Genomic DNA, 23,949 nt, shown 5'->3' on the forward strand with positions numbered 1-23,949 from the left:
ACCTTGTTTCACTTGTTTCATTAGCCTCAATTGTACATTGATTTTAAATTATCCAGGTTGCCCATTCTATTCGTAAAGCACCATATTAGTAAATCCACACAAGATAAAGCGCAGTACTGACCGTACTGTACCATGTTATCAGAGTGATTAGGGTTCGCAATATGATTGTATTGATGATATGCATTTGCACAGATAAAATATAAAAATTAAACAAAGTATGAACACATTATTGAGGTGTCCATTTAGTGGTTAAACTACTATGTTTGGTATCACAGTAAAAAATTAATTAAAAATAAGTAGGCCTACATGTTGTTTAGTCAACACAGAGCCCAGTAGTACATCCCATGGCTCACTTGTAGAGGGCATGCAAATTCCTATCTAGTTCCACAAGTGACATTTGCGTACACCACCCAATTAGTATTCCCTTTCTTCTTCTTTTTTTTTTTTTTTTTACATAGCTGGCAGACTTTGTTTTGGACTGGTTTTCACTAATCATGCTATTCTCTTTGCTGCAGTTCTTGGACAGACTTCTCTCCGATTTGATAGACAGTAGGAAAATGATCCTCAGTAAGAATTTCAGAAAAATTAACAGGGCTATGCATTTTCAGCAACCAATACCTCCAGCCTGTAACTCACAAAGTGGCAATTTGAATCAATTTGAATCAAACTTGTTATGACCGGTCTGTTTTTTTTATCAATTGGTGACACCTTAATTACAGATCATTACCTTGTAATGTGTTGCAAAACACAGTTACCAAACAATGCAAGGTACTGATAATGTGTATTTGCTTTTGCTGTTAGCAAGGAACTTACATGCGTACATACATTGACCAAAACTACTCTGTATGCTAAAATCTTGTACAGGCTTTATTTGATATCAATTCTTGTGAAGTCTCTGTGCATAGAAGAACCCTAGTTCAGAAAATACTTCAAATTCTGCTCACGAAAGGCTGTGGTCATATGATACATTGTGCCTTCCACCTGGTCAGTCTTTTCAATAGAAAGTTTAGTAACTCAAAACCTCTGTTTTGAACCAATGTGGGAGGAGCTCTTTTGAACTCTCTCTGCCAGAGAAAATATTGTAATGGCTATAATATGACATTATAAAAAAACAACAGGAGAAAATGTCACTCACAAGGAAGCCAGAAAGTTAAACACAGGAGGGAAATGGTCATTCCAAATTTCCTTCCATTTCTTTAAATGGAGTGCTTAAAATTAACTGTGGGGATGAGGGGGTGGTGGGGCAATTCTTCCCTTCCTGTTTCTGGCCCACTGTCCAGCTGCAGTTTTATTCAGCTTCAGGTCTGAACACAATCAGTATGCCTGTCATCCAACTTTCTCTCTCTTCCCTTTTCGTTCCCAAGCCCTGCCTACACTTGTCTTGAATGTGTTAGTCCCAGGATTCTGGGCTCCTGTAATTGGTGGATGAGCAGGCTCCATGCCTCTGCCATTGGCTGATGTAGGCTGAGAACATTTGTGCCTCAGCCGAGGGGCTGTGCCTAGTTGTTGCAGAGCAGCAGGGGGAGGGAGGGAAAGGGAGGGGCTGAGCTGTGTGTGTGTGTGTGTAAGCGAGAGAGAGAGAGACAGAGAGGGAAAAAAAGAGAGAGAGGAGTTTCTTCATCCAAGGAGCGTTGGCCTGCGTGTGGATTGGGGAACTTATTGTGGGAAAGTAAACAGCAAAGGATATTTCAAGCCTGTCTCCACCGAGCGCAGGAAGAAAGGGGGTCGGGTCTTTGAGCGTGGGACCTCAGGGGTGCTGTGCAGCACGAGGATGGGGGTGCGTTTCAGAAGCCCGTTCGTCTGAAGTCCGGGGCTGCATGGGGGAGTCCTTGGATTAAAGTCTTTAGGAGGTGCTGCAGTTCTCTGGTGGCTGTCCTACCCAGGAGCAGGAGGTGAGTGGCCATTGTCTGCATTGTCTCCGCTGCGACAAAAGCCTGGATGTCTCCCACAGGGAGAAATAGGGAGGGAGGGAGGGGTGAGATGGGGTGGACGGATAGATTTTTTTGTGCTCCCTCTCTCTTCTGACTGTGCTTATAGGCGCTGGTGGGGAGGGGGGGGGGGGTTGGAAATGGCTTGAGAGAATGCTTCGCAGATGAACTACGCTGTTGCTGACAGACTAGATGTTCACATCAGGTAGTGACAGGACTGGCGTAAGGACTATCCCTCCTGTGTGGCATCTGCACCTCGGGGACAAACCCAGACACACTCAGAAATTTTTGGGCTGGACGGGGCAGAGATTGAGCTGACACAGGCCTTCTGTAGGACAATGTATCCCTCCGACTGCTGTCTCTTTCCACTGCTGAATCTAAGCTGAGGGGTGCATTCAAATCGGTGCCATTTCCCTGCCTGTTCTTGCGCAATTTACCTGGAACACAGCTCAAGGAGAGAGCCTTCCCACCGGCTTTGGAGTGCTATAACAGGTCGGACTGTTTTTTTTAAAAAATTTGTTATTTCACAAATCCAAGAGGCCTGTGTGAAGCTAGACCTCACAAGAAACTGAACGTTGTGCCGGCACTGCACTGCAGGCATGATATCCGATCCAGCTGGAGATGGGAAAGAAAGAAGAGTCTGGCCTGCCTCATAGTGTCACAGATTTCTTGTCATCTGCGCTGTTCTGTCTCTCACATGTCCTAGACAGCTCTCTCGGGCCAGAAGGGGCTTTGGCCCCCCCTCCCCCCCCTGCCTGCAGGAGATCCCTGTGTGTTTCCTCTGGGCCATCATATGAGCTGCATGCATTTGCTGCATGATCTCCAGCTCTCTAAAGGCTTAGATGTGGTTTGACTTGCCTGAGAACTATCAAAAATCTATGGTCATTGTGATAAAAAAACAAATATATGACACGTGAATGTTATAGCTGTCATGGTGGTAAATAAGACTGGTTGAGGCCTGGACATTAATTGACAGAAAGAAGCCATTTAAATGCATTTGACCTATAGAAACAACCCAGAGGTGTGTGTGAGTGGATACAGTGCTCTGTAAATGATACAAAGGGTTGTTGTAACAGCTGTGAAAATGAATATCCTTGCAGTCTTTTAGGGCCATTTCATTTGCTCCACTTCAGCTTCCTGCTTAATATATTCTTCAATATTTGGCTTCCTCTCACATATGTGTTTACCTATATGGTCGTCATGCACCCACCAATCGCAGCCTCTGCAATGGCCTGGGTCACTAGATCTATAGAGGAGTACACATCAGGCTTGCAGGCCATACAAAGCGCTGCATGTGGACAGACTAGTGTGGCCAGGCATGGAACACTTGTGCGTCCCTGCTTACACATCTTTCGTTAAAAATATATCACCAGTTTTGGTTTTCTCGCCATCTTCTATGCTCTCAATGTAAGCCTCTTCAGTGTAAAAGCACTTACTAAATGAATGCACTGGAAAAAAATATTCTAAATTGTAGGGTAAAAAGGCTAATGTGGTGCTATGTGTGCCAGTGTGGAAAAAGGGTGGATTTTAAAGATGAGGGGAATGAGAGAGAGAGGGAGAGAGTGAGAGAGAAAAGGCTGTTGTGAAAAGAGTGGGCTCACTCACAGAGTTAATGTGTGTGGATGTGCAGATGTCCCACTGTGCTTGTTGTGTCCAAGACGCTGCTTGTGTAATTCTTGTGAGCGGGAAACTCGCCGTCTCCATGGCAATGGCCGTTTCAAACAGTCTCTTCTACAAGGGTGTTTCTCCACCCCCTACCCCCCTTTTTTGCCATGGATCAGGGTTTTTAGTGGCTCTGAGACAGGATATGGACTCTATTTGGACCTTACAATGAACCTCCAGTCCAGACAGTGCCTTCAGGCTGGGAGGTACTTCTTCAGATCCCTTTTTCAAACACCACTGCCCTTTCTAAAAGCCTAGGGGAATAACGGTCAGTTTCGCCGTTGAGAAAATGTTTCATAAATGCAAATGTTCCAGCTTTCTCAGTCCAATTATTTCTTATCTTAGATAAGCAGTTTTTTTAAAGTGCCCGACAAACCAAATATAAATTTGAATGTGGAAACTAGGCAGTGCTAAATATTCTTAGGACTGAATAATACTAAACATCCATGCCTTTAGAATTATTAGAGCTCCAGCACAAAGTGTTTTCTTACAAGCAATATTGGGAAGTATGCGGAGGGTTTAAAATGAAAATCCAAGCAAAACAAGACAAAACAAAAGATGTAATGCATCACAAATACCCACTGCAGCATATTCACGCACTTATAGCAAAGTATTGTCAGAAACTACTGTGACTGGTTAACTAGGTTATTATGCATGGCCAGTGAAACAGTTATGAGACCCTGTTACAGCAGTATGATCTCCTATAGTCTCATGGGGCCCTGTTATGCAGTGGTAAGAGCTCCTACAGTCTTATGGGACCCTGTTACAGCAGTATGATCTCCTATAGTCTCATGGGGCCCTGTTATACAGCGGTAAGAGCTCCTACAGTCTTATGGGGCCCTGTTATACAGCGGTAAGAGCTCCTACAGTCTTATGGGGGCCTGTTATACAGTGGTAAGAGCTCCTACAGTCTTATGGGGGCCTGTTATACAGTGGTAAGAGCTCCTACAGTCTTATGGGGGCCTGTTATACAGCAGTATGATCTCCTACAGTCTTATGGGACCCTGTTATACAGCAGTAAGAGCTCCTACAGTCTTATGGGGGCCTGTTATACAGTGATAAGAGCTCCTACAGTCTTATGGGGCCCTGTTATACAGCGGTAAGAGCTCCTACAGTCTTATGGGGGCCTGTTATACAGTGGTAAGAGCTCCTACAGCCTTATGGGGGCCTGTTACACAGTGGTAAGAGCTCCTACAGTCTTATGGGGGCCTGTTATACAGTGGTAAGAGCTCCTACAGTCTTATGGGGGCCTGTTATACAGCGGTAAGAGCTCCTACAGTCTCATGGGGCCCTGTTATACAGCGGTAAGAGCTCCTACAGTCTTATGGGGGCCTGTTACACAGTGGTAAGAGCTCCTACAGTCTTATGGGGGCCTGTTATACAGTGGTAAGAGCTCCTACAGCCTTATGGGGCCCTGTTATACAGCGGTAAGAGCTCCTACAGCCTTATGGGGGCCTGTTACACAGTGGTAAGAGCTCCTACAGTCTTATGGGACCCTATTTTACAGTGGTCCTCTATAGGAGAGAGGCAGAAGCCCCAAGCTGATGGTTTCTCCCTCATAACAATCCCAGCGCTGTTCTCCCAGTACAGTACAGTACAGCAGCTGCCTCCTGCTATTGTCCATTCAGGCTCTCGGGCCCCCTCTCCCCACAGCCAGCAGCAGGCCAGTGAATTATTCATGGGCTTTGACCCTGGGGGGCCAGGAAGAGAGGAGCAGGGTCACAGAGTCACTGGCTGCTGACCCGCTGAGTGTATAGATGCCCTGTCTGATAGGGAGGGCACAGAAAAGGCAAAGAACTTCTGTCTGAAGGAGGCACTGTAGGTTCTCCTGATCTCCGCTGAGGACACTTGACCTGTTCCAAAAGTCCTTGAAGGTGTCCTTAGTGGAGCACCCCACAATACCTGCTGTACCCTCAGGCGTGCGTGCAAGCACCAGATGTTAACTTCAATGGCTACGAAAGCTGCTACACACAATGGTAGTGCAGGGACACCTGTCCAAAGAGACCGGTCTGCAGCCGTCACTGCTCATGCAAATGTCAGTGGTGTTGTTTCTTGTGACAAAGCATTGATATTATCTAATCACTGGGAGATTCAGCTTCAAGCTGTAGCCACCAGAATAATGCAAGGCCATACAAAATGTTCACACGCACACGTGCGCACATACATCAACACACATAAACACACACAAACAAACCACGTGCACACACACACATACACGTCATGTAGTAAGCCTGCGTTGGACCTTGCACGCTGAGAAAGTGGAGATTACTTAACTCACTCTTTCATTGCAGCTCTATACCAAATTTGTGCTGAGTTGTAGGGTGAACTGATGATATGTCAAACTTAAAGGCTCAAGAACCATGTTTAGCAACTTTTTTTCTCCAATGTAACCTAAAACACCTTAAGGATTCATGAAGTTAGGCATACACAGGCACAGCCCAGCAACATTGCCTAAAAAATGGAGTACCCCACGCTTGTCCGCCTCAGCCAGCCCAGCCCCACAGAGACACTTTTCTCCTTTCGCTCCCGAAGCACGAGGCCTAGTGACACTGGAGCGCCCGCGCGTGTGCAACGTGTCTGGATCTGCCGTGCTTCTGTGAGGAATTTCACAGCCTCGCTCAGGCGCTGACGTCCGTCCCTGCCCCATCTGAGCTGCTTTTCCCAGGCTGACAGGAACCGACTCTGCCCCTTAGGGAACCCAGCCAGGTGAGGCCTGGGCGACAGCCCCGAGGGCCTTCGGAACTTTAAAATGACTCACTGTGGGATAGTGAGACAGGAAGCCATGGTTGACTGTTTGGAGATGAGGTCTGTTGTCTTATAAAGTATGGGGTCGAATGTCCCCACGGTCCCCACTGAACAGGCTATAATAATTGGAATTAATATTCACACTGCCATCCTTGAACTGATGAACTGTGTCACATTCACGCTAAAAGCTATGAGTGGAAAACAAAACTATTCTATTACAATTGTTCTGGGCTTTTATTCATTGCTGGCCAAGCCTGACAATGGAATCAGAGTTCCCTATGTTGAGGGCACCTGGTGTCACACCTTATATGAGACATATTTTCTCAACTTGTAGGTCTAGTTTGTGCTTAAAAATCCACCTGTGATTCTGAGAACACATTTGTTTAGTTACCATTGTCCCAGTCTGCTTTGGTAACAATTTTGCCAGCTCAGCCATAAACCTGTTTTATTTGAGTTCACCAACATTCCTGGTAAATGCTTGGAAATGTTGCTGGCAGGACAGCTCAGTCAATGACACATCCGATGATTTTCAAATGAGTCATTCAAAAGACATGTTTAGGTGAGCAACAAGAACATGATGCTAACAGGTCACTAGTGGGTGTGGTTGAGGAATAATTCACATTCATATCACACAATGTTGAAACATTTCCCTCTGGAGCACCCTAACTTGACATCCAGTAAAAAAAAAAAAAAACAGAACATAATTGCAGCTGTGCAGCAGGACATAATCTCATTCACCCATAGCTGTTTGTAAAACAGTGGACTGGAAAAGTGACGACTGTTTTGTCCGTTATCGCAGGTACTGCATTGAATAATCTCCTCGGGCCAATAGTCCTGCAGCAATTTCTGGCGGAGCAGGCATTTTCATTTGCAGGTATAATTGTCCACTGTAATACCAAACCAAGGCAGAAAATGGCTCCCGTTCGACGTTGAGGCAAATGCCAATATCACACTCAGTCGTGACTAAATAAATAACTTGGCCTTTACCATGTGGGAAAAAAAAAAACTACTGACAATGTTTTTTTGGGTCTGGACCAAGGTTATTCTGACAGAACTGTCATTGTTTACACCAAGCTGTGTTGGTCAGTTCGAGTGAGTGGTATGTAGAGGCCGGGGGCTGGACTGTTCCATATTAACAGACAGTGAGAGGCAGTGGGTCTACATGAATTGAAGCCATTCTTTTTAAAATCAGGGATTACCTCATCGTTTGTCCACACCGATAAGAGTCTTCTGTGCATCAGTCTCTTTTTTTTGCCGACCTTCATTTTGATTGGCCTGTTGATTTCAGCCCGAAAGTTTCTGTCATTATGGTGTGAAAGCAAGTATTCTCTTCTTTCACACCCTATTGACTCATTTATTTTATTCCGAATCACTAAAAAATTCTTGAACATTAAAATATCTCACAGCTGAATTCTACAAAGCAGCTACAAAAGAAAATTGTACCTGAAAACATGTTTAAATTTCTGGGACCAGGGAAGATTTGAAATGACAGTACCAGGCTCAAAGCTGGTAATTCACAATATGTCATGTTTTGTTGGCTGATATTGGCAGAAAAGTTTCTGTGATGGACAGTTTTTAATTTTTTTATTTTTATTTTTTACCCAAGATGCCTTTCTTTCCTGAATTTGCATCTGAGCCAGGCAGCAGAAATAGTCAAAACCATGAAGCTTTCCATGTCTGTCCTGTTGGAGGGTTTCCACCATGCAAAGTTTTCCATTGGATCATGAAGCTACACCTTTCCATCTGTCTTTCGGCTGCTTCCACGTTGTTGTGTGTAGCCCATAGAATTTCCAGGATTGTTGCATAATTCCATTGGAATACTGCGTGCAGGATTCCATGGCTGAGTTCGAGCCTCCCACAGGACCTTACAAGTGATTCAGTGTGTAAACACTTGCTGGAAATGATGCCCGCGGTAAAACTGAGCCCCATTCTTTCTTTCTTCTGCAGACTGATGTGACTTCAGACTGACCCGATGGCATCCCCACACCCCCCAACCCCGCCAACGACTGGTGAGTCCCAAACCAGTGCTTTTCTGTCAGTGTTCCTCAGAAACGGGGAAAAGGGAGATCGTTTGTTTACTAGTGACCTTGTTTTGGAGAGACTGCTTGTTTTTCCAAATGAGGGATTACAAATTTTAATGAGCAGGCACACAACTTCGAAGCCAGATTTTGCAGAATTAAGATTGCACAATTCCCCCATCCAGGCTTACACACTGCATTCATCTCCCCCCATCCCCCACATTTACATTTGAGATTAGTTCCATGCAGCTCATGGTGAAGTCCCTTCAGCTCTGCAACCCCCCTCCGACCCCCCCCAGCACATCCCACACAGAATGTCGTCATTTCCCTTGGGTGTGCGAAACAAAGCAATCTCCAGCAACAGTTCTCTCATCATAGGAAATAGTTTCATTGTAATCAGAATGAGAAACAGATGGTATCTTGGAAAGCTGGAGCCAGAGTTTATTTCTTGATTGCCTGTGAGTGGACTCCCTCCTATGACAGAGATAAATGATTTGGTGAGATTATTGTGCGCAGATATGCAGTAGTTTGAAAACTTTTGTGGCATTTCATTTGGACTATGGATATTGCTATAAAGTAGGGGGGAAATGACAGTATAGTATTTGAGAACAGCTTTTGTGGGAGATGGAATTTCAGTTATTTCTAAAATTAGAAAACATTAAATAAAGCAGAGTTTTCAAGCCACAGTGCTTTGCGCAGAATGCTTCCCCTCCAATCTTTCTCAAGGTTGTTACAGTAACATTTATTTTCCTGACAATTGTTACAATAACTCTTCTTTTCCTTGCAATTGTTACAGTAACCCCCCTTGTCAATGCAACTGTTACAATAACACAATTGTTACTGTAACGCTTCTTTTCCCATGATTGTTGCCATAAGACAACGTTTTCACATTTTTGTTACACTAGCATGGTCACAAGTAGTGGACACGTGCTGCAATCCACATAAGTGAACGTGTATGTTGGGCGTTTCACTGGGCACAGGTTTGAGGCAATGCAGTGTCTTTAGGACATATGACCATAACCATAAAAGCAGCGCAAGTCACTGCAGCATGTGACCACAGCGATGACACAGCGCGCAGTAAGAACCAATCAATCCCGCTCCTCGCTGTGCAGGGCACCCTCCAGACAAACACGCCTGTTGCACACAAGCGTGTCTCAGTACCACTGAACCTGCGGCTAAATCCCTGATGGTGGTTGCATGCTCAAGAGGAAGTTAGGAAGCACACACGCCCATCGCGTTCAGCTTAGCACAGCATTTTAACCCCCCTGCCCGGGAGGCTTGGGAAAGAGGAGCTGGTGTGGGGGGAGGGTTTGGAGTAAGGTGAGTTTTGACCAGCTTGGTCATATGCCGCATCAGGAAGGATCGGGAGCGGCTTCACCATATGTCACACGCGCTTGACCCGCACCTGTCCACTCAACACTGCTCCAGGTTCCAGCCCCTACATCAGCAAGCAGTAACTGTTTCCGTAAATGTGTCATATTTATCATGTCTTTTTCCCCCTTCATCGTTTTGCTAAGCTTCAAAACCTGAAGAGCAGTTCATGATTCACAATAGAAGGTTGGGAAGCACTGTTCTATACTGTCCTGTCACATGAGCTCAGACAGTTACGTAACCTGGGCTGGGTGGGTGGTGACCATTGAACAGACAGTGAACCAACCGTGCTTTCTGTGATTCAGGGGATTTATTCTATTTTAGTGGTTTACACCTGCCGCACAGGTGAGGCTACTTATGCAGGACAAATAACTACAGAGGAATAACTTGGGAGACCTGGCCCTTCCTCATCAATATTCATTTAAGGTGAAACCCTTGGCCTGCCATATGCTTGCTTGCTTATGGGTTTAATCCCTCCTCAGCTGTGCATTTACTCCCTTGTAGCAGTGGCATAGGGAAGTAGAGCTAATCCCCTGCCATGTTTGAACTGACATTGCAACAAGAGTGTGCTGCAACAGAAAACTGTAATAACAGAGCACTGCAAGAGAAAACTTCTGTAATACAGTGCTACCAGAGCCCACTGGAAAAACAGAGCATTACCACAGAACACTGCAATAGCAGAGCACTGCAACGGGAAGCTGCAATAACAGAGCACTGCAAGAGAGCACTGCAACAGAACACTTCCATAATACAGCACTACCAGAGAACATTGCAACAACAGAACACTGCAATAAAAGAGCACTGAAAAAGAACACTGCTGGAGAAGACTGCAGTAATAGAACACTGCAATATTGCAATGGTAGTTTCCACTTCACCAAACACCAGTGATATCATTAATTCAACTTTTTATCACGAGAGCTGAATTCTTTCATTGGTTTTAGAGCATTTATCATCCTGGCTTGTGACGCTGCTTTAATTACCTGATTAATGACAGTGGATGGAGCTGCTTTGTTTACTGTACTTCCCTGGCAGTGCTGGACACAGAATCCAGGGATTAGGGTGTTCCTAACACACCCGCTTACTCATGAACAGCTCCCCTATTGTTCCTCACATTGTCAGCCATATGTGTTCAGCAAGGCTAACTATTGTGTCACAGTTTGCCAGTGCTTGCTTTCTCTGAGGTTTTTGTGTTGTGATTTTCCTTCCTGTTCTTTCATGCGATGTTGAATTTTCTTATTTCATCCAACTGTATATCTCGCTCAAAGCAGCAGACCCTGCTCTTTTGTTAAAGCTTAGAGCTTAGTTGTCGGTTTTACAACTAGAATGCGGTTTGAGAAACCTGACACAAACACATTTTCGTCTTAATCATATAGCCAGGAGACAGGCAACATAGGTAGGCAACAATAACTGCAAATAGCACACACCCAAATTCTGTTTATGGGAAGGATAAAGGCCCTATTTTTAAACTCATATCCTATTTAAACTGCTATTTTCTGGTCTCCTAAAATACCAGCATGGGGTCCAGCAAGCCTAATGCAAATTGTGCCAAAGTGACCCAGTTTTGACCCAGTGTCCCAGAATGCACTTTTGTTTCCTAAAACTTCATGTGGTACTTTTTTTTGTTTTTAATAACAAAAGGCTTCCGAATAAACACAAAGTGGTCTTTGAACACAAGTATTTAATTCAAAACTTTGAGAAAACCAAAAAATGGCAAATCAAAACTTGCATATCCGCAAGAGAATGAAAGTCACAGTTCCCTTGTGCGCTTGACGTGCCAGCGAATGGTTGCCAACCCCGTGTGGTTTTTAGTCACCTTCTCATCTGTATGCATCGCGTATAATCAAACTGCAGTCCAGTAACCCACAGTTGTCAGGCATTTTGTTCAGTGGAAATATTGAGAATGTTTCTCAGTTCAAAACAACAATTAGCAATAGTCTACATCAAGAAAACCTTTCATTTTAATTTTTCCACATATGAACATAATTTATTCCACCGTGCCTTCACTATAGTTGGTTAAAAAAATAAACACCATCACATCATCATTACAAATGAACGACATTTTTCATTCATTTTCATTCATAATTTCATCATTGTTAAAAGTGATTTAGCAGAGCTAAAGGTAACCATTCAGCATAAATATATAATTTATATTGTTTGGAATTCAGATAAAGATAATATATAGAATATTTTTGCATGAATCTTCATTTCTGTATTGCCAAAAACCCAACAATGTCCTCGGTATACTTGACCCAGGCTAGCAGTTTCACAGGTGCTAACAGGTAAACTGAACATAAGGATTAAAAGGCCCAGACTGTCTTACAGCATATAACTATTAAAACAGTGCAAACACTTCCAGGTTACATCAGCCAAACATTTCTGCATGCATGTTACTATAAATCCAGTCCAGTTATAAAATGTATTGCAGTAATTTGGTAATTAATTGAATTTCTCTTCATGAATGGGTTCATTGACTTCACATAAACTCACACAATGGTTTAAATTGTGGAACTTAACATCTTTAAACAACTGGAAGGGAACTTTGACACTGCTCCAAACACACCACAGAGACTCAACTTGTTGAATTCAAATTAGAGCATGAACTAATAGAAGCCAATGAGACATCACAAATGATGAGAACCTATTTGAGACTGTATGTATGTTTTTTATTTTGGTTGTTTTACACTATTTAAAAGCATGACATTTGAGTAGGGATAGCACATTAGCATCTTAATCCTGTCTAATATGGTGTCATCGTACTATAGAACATCTGCAAACGTCACCCTGCATTATTTAAAATTTAAACAAATAGACTGGATTACATACATAATTCTTTTTGATTTTTCATACAAAACTATTTAATATGCCACACAGACATAGGATGACATCCCAGAAACAGCTGAGTAAAAAAGAGAAAACTGCTAATGGGTGATGTTTATTTAATTGGGCATGCTTGTTAATCAAAGTCACATAGAAGCGATCAAAATCCTGGATAGGATACTGACCTCATCCATTTCTTTGCCTCGCCTGGTTTAAGTTCACCAGCCGCCATGGCTGTGAATGACCTCATAGATTAAGTTTGGCCGGGAATAACTCACAATGAAGTGACATTCTCTATAATTTGACGTTGTGAGGACTTCTTTGGAAAACAGTGACTCAACGACAGCAAAATACATTTCTCTGTGTATGTGTGTGTGTGTGTGTGTGTGTGTTTGTGCATATATGTGTGTATCATGGCTACCAGCCAGATCAGAACATACTCAAGCTTTTGGAGTTGCTGCAAATTCACAAGGTTCCATGTTGCTGTTTCAGATCTCATGTCCAACAGTACGTTCCAAGCACAGCATCAGAAGGTGGAGGATGATGATGAAGAACAGGGGGAGAAGTTTGAGTTTGAGGACAGCGATGAGGGAGAGAGTACCTCGAATGGCTCAGCTGTGAAGGACAACAGTGCTGGTGCTGCCAAGGAAACTGCAGAGATCACCAATGCAAAAGAAAGCCAGACCTCCAGAAATGAAGATTCAGCAGTGAAGCAACCCTCAGCAAATACACTCCAGAGAAACAATGGCATGCCCCCTGCTGGTCAGGAGGGATACAATGCTGACACAGCTCTCCATAGCAATAGCGCAGGTGAGGAAATCTAAGCGTGAATTATTGTGACCTAATTCACAAGTTAAGTGCACGTGAGAAAAATTGAAAGAGTGAATTACTGTGACCTAACTGACAAGTTTAGTTCAGGTGAGCAAAACTCAGAGTGAATTACTCTGACCTCATTTACAAGTTTACCACTCTATATGTCCACAGTCCCAAAAGGCCCTACCTGGCCGGGGTGTGAGAACCAAACAGGTGTCCCCTTTTTTAAATATTGACATATGAGAGACACTTTCCCTTGGGAACGTTGTTAGCCACGTGCCATGCAAAAATGAGATGGGAGACTTGATATTCTGTTGGTGTGAGTTGATTTCAAACAGTGGTCTGAGAGTGGAGGAGGAAGAATGCATGAACCCTACAATAAGCTCTGTTTCAAACATTTGGTAAATGTTTCATCATGCAAATATATAAGCATAATGAAGAAACTTCTACGAATGTTACACTAACATGTAGTTTAAAAATTATGACATGTACAGGTTGATATGCAAAGACTTTAGCTGTTGCCCTTGACCAAGGCACTGGCCTCAGAACTGGAGTTGGTCCCTGGGCGCTGCACTGTGGCTGCCCACTGCTCCTAAGTAATTAGGATGGGTTAAATGCAGAGGACAAATTTCACTGTATGTACATGTATATGTACATGACAAATAAAGCTTTCTTATAAAGCCTTCTTAAAGTCCAGTGGGGTAAATATTAATTACAGAATGACATATGTTAGACTTGCCAGTGTATTTTGAGCTTACTGCTTAACAGTGCTTCATCATTCTGACATCAAATTGATAACATTGTGTAACTTATTAATTCTTTTTTGTTACAGTTGATTAACAATTGATTCATTGATTAATTGACTTATATTATGCAACACTCCTCTTACACAGCAACTGGCTTTTTCATCAAAGGAAGTCTGATATAATAAATCTCTTTTTTCCACAGATGTAGATGTTGCTGAGACTACAAAAGGGTGAGATGCTTTATTTCTTATGTCCGTAAATATCATGTTATGACTGACATAAAGGAACTCTATAAAGCTATTCTTGCTGTCACTGAAAAACATTAAGCTTTTAAAAAGCGGACATTACCACTTGTTAAGAATTATGCGTATAATCAAGTGAATGGTTTTATTCTATTAATAATAAGAAAAAGAGGGGGGGAGAAGCAGCTTTGTGTCATACAATTGGCAGTTTTACAAAAAAAAGATCTGATGTAAGATCTGATGATGTGATTACTTTGTCCTCTCCTCTCATAGCAATGCATTGTGGGGAGGGCTTGATGGCTGTGGAGATTGGATCACCATCAAGCCCATCTCATCAATGGCTTGGTTCCCATTGCACTGTCTGCATATGACGGCATCCACATGGTTATAATTCAGTTACAGTCCCTCTATCTATTGTGCAAGAGGGCTTCTCCAGTACAGATATTGAGGACTCTTGTTCTCTACCGAGATCAATCTTTCTCCTTGGCTGGTTATGATTAAATGTTGGTTACTATGGTGGAATCTTTGTTGACATGAACATGCAAGATAACCTAGTAATAAAGGGAAGAGGACCCAAAGTGCATGTAAAGTGTTCTCCAGGACAAGATTATTGTGTGATCCAATTTCGATGGACTGTATTCTATTTAATTTGTCAAGTGAAAATGCAGTCTTTTAAAACTAAATTCCTCTCTGTTATTCATTGTGTCAATATTCAATTCCACTCAGTATAATCGGTATAATCAACATATTTGGCTTTTCTTTTCTGAAGGCAAGAACATTCTATGTTCTTGCCTTCAGACCATTTTGCGTTTAAGGAATAAAACACTTTTAAAAATGGAAAATAACTCAACTGACCACTCAAATGAGTGCTGAACAACTTTTACAGTATGTGAAATCATCTCATTAGTTTGTCTCACAAAAGTTGTTTCAGTTTATGCTTTTCTATATGAATTACCTTGAGCTTTGATCACTTGTTATTCCACGCTGCTTTGGGAACAATGCTGGGTCCTCAATATCAGACTTAAAGTCTGTTAATATTGTAAAAGTTAATACTGTAAAACGTTGTGGGCAGTTGTGCGTTTTAGCTCCCACTATTTCAGACTTGCAAACCTCCATTGGTGTGGTTGTCGTTCACCAGCCTTTTGTACATGTTTCTGAGGCATGACAGAAAATGACTGTGAAATAGTAAAAATGTGGCCTGATCGTGTGGGTTTTCCTGTGCTGTAGGCCAGTGGTTCTGTGTGTGTGTGTGTGTATGAAGAGACCCACTGTTGTCCTGACCAGAATTCCTGGTCTGCCCCCAGCATTTCTGCTGAGTGTGGTTTTCCACTGTCGGGCTGAGTTTATTGTGCTAGATGGGCTAGGCGGAGTCAGAGACGTTACCATAGAAGGCACACTGTGACATGCAGGATTTGCAGCGCATTCTGGAGATGCTGAAGTAGCCACACTGGGAGTCTGCAGCTTTTCCCTTCTCCTCAGCATTCTCTCACTGCATTCTCATTCCAGAAAGTTCTGGACAAGCAGGCTGAGCCATTTTTTTTTCAAAACCAAAAACCTAAATTGTTACGTGACTTGCCAGTTATTTTGGCATGGGTGTTTTGGCTTTAAAGACCAAGTTAGAACTTCACTCCAATATCTCAGCACTGGTTAGTGATATTTCAATTGTCAATATATTATTTTTAATGGTTTTATTACAAGAAACTGAGAAGATTTCAGCCGTTATCTTTCTAGAAAGGCATTTATGGATTTTAAAATACGTATATAAATGTTTAAATACATGCCTTTTGAAGACATGGGAAAGGTAGTGTAAATATTGGAATGTTACTACTCTGGGAAGAGTAAGCTCAATACAGAAAAACTTATGAACATATAGTGGCATTAGGTTTGATACCACTTGTTAGTGTGGCTGTTTGAGGTTTCAGTGCACATCCCAATAAACCTAGGATCCAAAGATTTGTTTGAGGTAATTAATTCTTGCTCATTCAAAATGGAACTGGTTAGCTGAGTGGTGATCTTGTGTGAGAAGCAAATGAAAATGATCTGAACATTCGCAGCACGCTAGTCCCCCAGGCTGTGTGCAGATACTGCAAGCACACCAACACAAAATAAACTATATCCGAACAGACACTGTAAAAACATACCTGCTCATATTTAAATTAAAAACTAAAATGAATCAATTGGAATAAGTTATAATGCTATTTTATAATTCAGTACCACAGCTATATGTATTACACAGTGTGTAATGGTAAGACCATCCCACTCAGCCCACCCACACATTTCCGTTTGTTGTGGGTTACTGGGTGACAGTGTTGCATAGTGGCTAGAGAAGGGCTTGTAAGGTTGTGGGTTTAATTCCCATCTGGGGTGATTCTGTCGTACCCTTGGGCAAGTTACATAACCCGAATTGCTTCAGTAAAACATCCAGCTGTGTAAATGGATTGCTTGTAAAATATGTGTAGAATATGTGTCTGCAAAATGCGGAAATGCAAGTTCATTTATCTGCTGAGTTTCTTTTTTTGTGCCAAGCCTGGACTTGTATACACTGGGGGTCTGAGCATCAAACTGACAATGGCTCCTCCTGGAACCATGCATCAACAAATGTAAATCATTCTGCTTTGACCTTTAACCCCCACAATCAGAATCTGAGTCATATTTTACATTTACCAATAAAGATACAATTTTATGGATAACCAATAAACAACATAAGTGGTACTGCCATACAAAGGCAAAAGGCAGTGACTTCCCAAGGTGTAGAACTGAGAAAAATTGCTTAAAAGTTATTTTTTCTTGTCCAGCAATATGCTGTAATAAAAAAAGAGTTAAATACCAGCAAATGATTTCTGGTAAAATCACCCTGATTGCTAGATTTCATTGCATCAGTAAAATGATTTTTACTTGTGCAAATTTTAAATTTGTTTTTTAATCAATTTATTTGATAATCTTACTCCATAATAAAAGCCATATATAATGAACTCTTTCATGTTCCAGTGTAACTCCAAGCATGCAATATTATCTAACTGCTCCCAAATGCTTGTAGCACTTAAGTCTGCCTTGACTACAAAGGCATTTCTCGCTAGCTAATGAGTAATTTGAAAAGAGTAGCAGGATTGGGTAGATGATTTTTGCTCCACCTTCCCTGCTTGATATAACAAATTCAGATCACACAGATGACATTGATCGAATGCATTGGCTAAAGCAAGGTTGCTGTGGTTTGCATGCACCAGGCATAAATTTTTGTTTGATAGCGACAAAGTTTGCTTATGTGCACCATGCTTAAAATCATGGGTTTGGACATGCTAAGTCAGGACTCTGAGAAACTAAGGCTCATGTTTTGGATTTAATGTAACTGGACTAGGTTATGAGACAAGGTAGGCTATTTTATGATTGTGAATTGTTACTGCTGTTCATTTAAGCCTCTGTTGTGCTTGTTGTCATGCATAAGTGTGTGTGTAGAAATTGAAGGGAAGCAGAGGATATGTGCATATTGCACTCCCCTACCCATGTTAGGTAAGGCAGGGCAATTGTTTCATTAAATGTTATGTTACTTAGTTTCTCCCCACTAGCAGGTGCTGTGTTATCTTAACTCTGGGAAAAAAGACATTCCTTTAAATGCAAAATTTAACACTCAACTAGAACATCAAGGTGCATGCATTCCTGTGGGTCTCTCAATGGAACGTGGTAAATAGACTCCTCTGTGCATCGATAGAACTGGACTCTGAAGGTCAGGGGAGGTGGGAGAGTAAGAGATCAATGGTCCCACATGCCGCAGTGGGAGGCAGGCAGGAGTGAATCATTAACTCTGCTATGTCAGCGGTGTGTTGGAGATTCACTCAGGAAAAAGCAGGTAAACAACCTGCTGTGGAACGGTTACACCTGGGGGTGACACAGATATCTCTCTCTCTCTCTCTCTCTCTCTCTGTCTCTCTCTCTCTCTCTCTTTCTCTCTCCCCCTCTCACACACACACACACACACAGACACCCATAGGTGTAGTGCATACAAATGCATGAAATAGACTGGAGAGTTCTGCTATGTGTTTTGACATTTGCATGTTGAGACACAGGTGCTGTCTGGTCCCCGGGGGCATCCATCGTGCCTCAGAACTCACCAGGACCTGCAGCAAGTGCTGTGCTTACTTTGCATATCGCACAGTTCACCTCTATGGAAATGCATCTGCATATGCTCATGCATAAAAAGTCAATGTCATGCACATTTCCACCCCAGAGGATTTCTGCAACTTACCATATGTACTATTCCCAGCCTCAGCAAGATGCATGAATATACCCAGCCTTGGAAATGCAAGATTTTTAGGCGGAGGCTTCTTGACTGTGTATCAAATTCTTTAGTCGCCAATGGCGTGAGTCACTTCCTGTCAGCGGGAGTCTGGAATCTAGAGTACACTTTAACTGTGCAAGAAGTTAAAGTGTACATTAGAGGTACAGTATGGGGGGGTAGTCCTGCGTACGTTTCTATTTTTTTATTTCTCATTGTTTGGCCGCAGACTGTAGGCCTGCTAAAGACTCCATGTCAGCAAAAAAATGTCAGCACTCTGTAAACACACTTTTCATGAAAAGAAATCAGATAGAAGACAGAGCAGATTACTATTTGGGCTGGTTATGGGAGTAACGCTTTTGATACAGATTCTGGGCCCAATCTATCCTCATTCTCAGGTTGAAAGTGTTGCTGAGATTCCCTCTTATTTAGAATGCGTACATATTGTACCCCATGTTGTACAATTTTAGAAGGAGATCACACGGACTGTTCTCTTTCTACCAGCCTGGTAACGTTCTCTGTCACGTAACAGTCCTTAACAATAATGGATTCAAATTATTTTTTATTTTTTGGGTTTTATGTTTTTCAAATGGGGTATAAAAAAGGTTTTAAAAAAATGCAAAGGTCCCCAAAGTGAATATATTCCATTTAAATTTATTTATTAAGCAACTTTAATGTGCGTCTGAAAGTGGAATATCTGAAAGATTCATGGAAAAATATTCATGTTGGTTTAGAAATGTTTCGTTAAATATTTAGGAGTTGTTTGTGCCAGAATTATAAATCTGAGTCTGGGGGTTTTTCCCCTGCATAAAATCCCCTTGCTGTCACAATTTCAGTTGAAATATACTCTGTTCTACATTTCAGTTTCATTAGTTGTTACAATTTTCTAACAGTGAAAATGGGAAGTCAAAGGGTATGGTTATTCTGTTTGACAAAGTCTGTTTTCCTTGTGTGCCTTGAGACTGTGTGCCGTGAGACTAACTGTTGCAAAGTTTGTTTGTTTTTTGTCCTCTTTAAGTGCTTCTTTCTTTGTTTTGAGAAAGGCAATAATTCTCGGATGCTATGCAGTAGCGTCTATGTTACCACACATCTAGCTTTATGATTTTTAGTGTTTAATGTTTTTACATTTTTCATACTGGAGGTATGAACATAAATTACTGTCATTACTCATATAGTCCTGTCCTTCTACTTAACCCCAAAATATGAAATAGGAATTTTGTTTGCTTAGCTATCAATTAAATGAATGAAGTGAGAACTTCTTTGTTATTTTGTAAAATAGACATAAAGGTCGTAAGTGTAAAAGAACAGACAGGTAGAGTATGTCATAGACTCTCAAGACTACTACCACAGGGTCATATGCATCATAATTAGTGCATTCTGTGGCATCAATATTTTGGTGATGCTTTACTTTAGATGGGGGTTATGTAGCATTGTATAAAGCCTAGCATGTTATGGAAAATAGAAGGGGGAGTAGCAATCTTCATGAGTATGCACACATTAATACAAGTACAAGATAAAGGATTTATAAAATGCCACAAAACCCACATCAAAAGTAAAGTGTTACCAATATTTAATCGCTCAAAGTGTCAGTTCACTTGGGGATGAAATACATGGTTTGGGCGACAGTGTGTTCTTTTTTATTTTCTGCATGGTAATTTTCTCAAAGCTGTAAGTAGAAGAGGTGGAGGAGTTGCCAAGAAGGGAATGCATTATCAGATATGGCTCTTAATGTAAGCAGGCAGTTGTGAGGCATTTCCTTTTCAAAATTCCAAGATTTATTCAAACTGGGTAAATGACATCTTGACTGTGGGAAACTTTTATAGCTTCTGTATTAAGACTGTTCAATTCAAAAGCACTCCTGATGATGCATTCTGTTCTACATAAAAAAAGGTTACATTTTCTGATATGTACCAAACACAGTTATTTCCTTTGAACAAAAATGTCTTAAAGCTCTTCTTTCAAGAATGGAAAGTAACAAAAACCACTTTCCATCTATCATATTTAGAAGACAAAATTATTTTTTCAAGAGGACCTCTGTATGAATTTGTGCATATTGCATGTATTATATGCAAGCTTTATGCTAGTTTTTGAAAGAACAGTCTGAAATATACAGTTACTGACCTCCTCTGTATATTGCATACATTGCTTTTGGTTTTGTTGTGTACTCTTGAAATGGCCTTTTACCATCACCGAGTGTTTGTGTGTGTGTGTGTATGTGCATGTGTGTGTGTGTGTGTATGTCCATGCTTGTGTGTGTGTGTGTGCACCCAAGCAGTCTTTGCCCCTCCTTTGATCTTCTTATTTTTTGTATTTGGAAGTGCTACACCCTGAAGACTCTATAACTACTGTGCTGTTTTTGGTCATGTTTCAGAGAGGCCCTCTCCACAGAACCAAGCACTTCAGGAGAACTAGACCCTACCTGGAAGACTCATACCCTCTCTGAAGGTAAAGAGCATTTCCTCTCTGACCTGAATGTTTCATTTTTATTAATCTATTTATTTTATTTATTTCAAAGGGACAATGCACACCAGTTAACATGTCTACAGTTTAATCAATGCATAGGGTGGCAGTTAGCTAGACAGCTAATTTAACGCACGTTAAATGCCATGATACATTCTTCCTGTGTCCTCTAGAACCTAATGTGCTCAGTCTATGCCGTGCATTTTCTTTGTGAGCAGCGGACGGCTCAGATAATTTGATTTGCTCGCGTACGTGCGCACAGATGCCACAGCTGATGCCTGAATGCTGCTGCTGATGGCAGCACACGGCCACTGCAGAGTACAGTATATGACATTCCCGAGAATAACCTTCTGGCTTAGGAGAGTTGCATTATCTCATGCCTAGTTCTGTTTAGTGTTGCAATGGCCAAAAGCTGCTACACCCCGCTTATTAAAACAAACAATGGCAAACATGCTCAGACAGGTGTGTTTGAATGGCTCAAGGTGCGCTGTCCGCTCCTTGATTACTTAATCAGTTCTGGGTGGAATTTATTTAGATTTCTGAATCACCGTAAAGCCCGCAGGAGGATAGATTCTGCCCCACAGGTGACGTAATCACCACGATCGCTACTCAAACACAGATGCTGCCTCACCTCATGAAAGGCCAGGCAAAATAATGATTATTTGCTCCAGATCCAAACGACGGTCTCTTTGATAGGGAACATTCATTCACTACATAAAATTCACTATTCAGATCGCTGGGTATTATTCGCAAAAAATAATTTTTAAAGGACAGTCTCATAATTCTGGTTACTGACAAAAATGTTTACAGTGCATGCCTTATTCAGATGGTGAAACCATCATGACAAAACCTCATGACAAAAAGACATTTTCGTAACAACTTTGATTAATATCCTTTCACATTTAATGGTGAAATTTTTCAGCAGTAAAATTTTGGAGTTCACCATGTTTAATAATTGAGAGGCTTATGACTAACAGTAACGTAGGTGCAGTGGGTGGTGCTCTCAAAGTCTTCTTTCAACTTTTAATCCTCAAATACATGTGAGGTAGAGATATTATTTTGCTCTAACCAATAATGGAAAGAGACAAAGTATGCTTTGAATGGATAAATCTGTCTGCAGCCTTGGACGTCAGTCTGTTCCAATCCAGTAATCATTCTTGTGCCACACTATGGTGTGATATAAAGTCTATCGACCGTAAAATAAAACTTCTTGAACCTTTTTAAAAATCAATTGTGCAGACTTTGTGCAGAGAGCAATCTTCCTCAAGGTCAAAATGTGGAAAGTTGAGCTTTTTGGAAAGTTTGACATTATTTATGGTGCCCACCTGGAATTGGACTTGCTGAAGCATTTTGTAATATGACATAGAATTGCAATTTACATCTAGACTTTCCACAAGATTGACTCACATCTGCGTGACATTTCGGGTAACCTGCGCCTGCACTCATTCCTCATGGCCCTTCTGCGGTAGCGATGTTTGCGGTTCTGTGTGTCTGTTCAGCCCAGACTCTGACCCGGTCCCAGGAATGGTACAGTGTGGTGTCAGAACTCACCCTTCGCCTGCACAAAGGTACACATCCCCCAAGCTCCCCACAGTGGCCAGTCTGGGGATGTAAATAGTAGTTTTAGCCATTCTAGGAGCAGTGTATGTGTAGCAGTGTAGCATAGTGGTTAGGGAACTGTGCTGTGTGTTCAGTTCCCAGGCAGTGCTATTTACGTCTTTGATGTCTACAGCAGCCATGGCTAGAGTACCCCAACCTCGCCCCGTACCACCCCCCCCCCCACCCCACCCCGAAACAAAAGCATCACCAAGGTGACAGCTGAGGCACAGAGGCCTTTTTTGCAGAATCTGGCCGCTATGGAAACGAACACTTACGACTCCTCCCCCCGCTACAATAGCAGCAGGCTTATTGACTGGGGCTGAGGACGTGGTCTCCTCTGTCTGACCCCGTGGCTCCAGCGGCAGTAAGTGGTGTCCTGGAGACCTTGAGGAGCACAGAGCTGATTACGGGCTGGATGTGGGACTCCCAGCCCCTCGCTCCGGCAGAGGCGACCGCCATCGATCTTGATTACGGAGAAGAAATCCCGGCTAGACACGGCGCGGTCCAGCAATTTAAAATTCCTGCAGCCGTAAACAATTACTTATGCACCTAGCCGGGGTGGGGGGCGGGGTGGGCAGCTTTGGTCAAAGTCTGAAAAGGACGAAGTCAGCAAGAAGCAGCAAATAATTAAGTAAGATAACAGTAGGGGCAGTGAACACAATCAGGGATATGCCTGGACAAAGGAATACATATCTGCTGCTGCTCTTTCATGATACAGCACCTTTATTCATGTTTTTTTTTGGGGGGGGGGGGGAGGGGGGGTTTGCAGTTGTTTTGAGGCCTCAGTGAAGTGTTCCTATGGCCTCAATTCATGAGATAGGTATTGAAAATATTTCCTGTTTATATCTATCCAGTGCTCAACAGTGTTTTTGTTGGACTGCTATGCCTTCCTGGATTAGCTGCAGTTTTGCAGTTCAAGAATAATTCCTGCAGGTTTAAATTGTTCTCTGAGCCAAGAGTGATACAGTATGTGTGTACTCCACTAAAAAAAGGCTGTTGCGCACTGCTTCTAGTTAAAAGGGGGATCGGTGCTGCCGTATCTATGTCAAATATCTTGCGTCGTGCAAAAATATTTCATGGCAGTTTTTAATCTTCTTTTTTTACACATTACACAATTCACCACCAGCTCTCTTTAATGGGCTTTAGTGGAGGTTCTTCCTGGGATACTTCCAGGGTCAATCCATCTTACCCACAATCAATGGAGGCAGCATCACCTACATATGAAAGGGCCGCAAATGAATTCTCATGCCGGAATGTTCCAAGTGCGTCATTCCGACA

The 23,949-nt window shown here is 42.2% G+C and overlaps 1 protein-coding gene across 5 annotated transcripts in view; it reads left to right on the plus strand.

Annotated features, from left to right (window-relative positions):
* The window catches only part of LOC118207483 (rho guanine nucleotide exchange factor 10-like protein), a 95,436-nt gene that overhangs the window by 177 nt on the left and 71,310 nt on the right, over positions 1 to 23,949 (plus strand). For 2 of the 5 annotated variants that reach the window (XM_035381109.1, XM_035381112.1), the window contains exons 1-5: positions 1,548 to 1,892; positions 8,283 to 8,344; positions 13,034 to 13,351; positions 14,303 to 14,330; positions 20,984 to 21,057. In XM_035381109.1, coding sequence (XP_035237000.1) covers positions 8,308 to 8,344; positions 13,034 to 13,351; positions 14,303 to 14,330; positions 20,984 to 21,057 — 457 coding nt within the window. In that variant the 5' untranslated portion in view covers positions 1,548 to 1,892; positions 8,283 to 8,307. Of the gene's footprint in view, positions 1 to 1,547; positions 1,893 to 8,282; positions 8,345 to 13,033; positions 13,352 to 14,302; positions 14,331 to 20,983; positions 21,058 to 23,949 lie in introns of those variants that run through there. The other 3 variants (XM_035381111.1, XM_035381113.1, XM_035381110.1) reach the window with 2 other exon arrangements.

Source organism: Anguilla anguilla, chromosome 11, assembly GCF_013347855.1.
Source record: "Anguilla anguilla isolate fAngAng1 chromosome 11, fAngAng1.pri, whole genome shotgun sequence".
Lineage (NCBI taxonomy): Eukaryota > Metazoa > Chordata > Actinopteri > Anguilliformes > Anguillidae > Anguilla > Anguilla anguilla.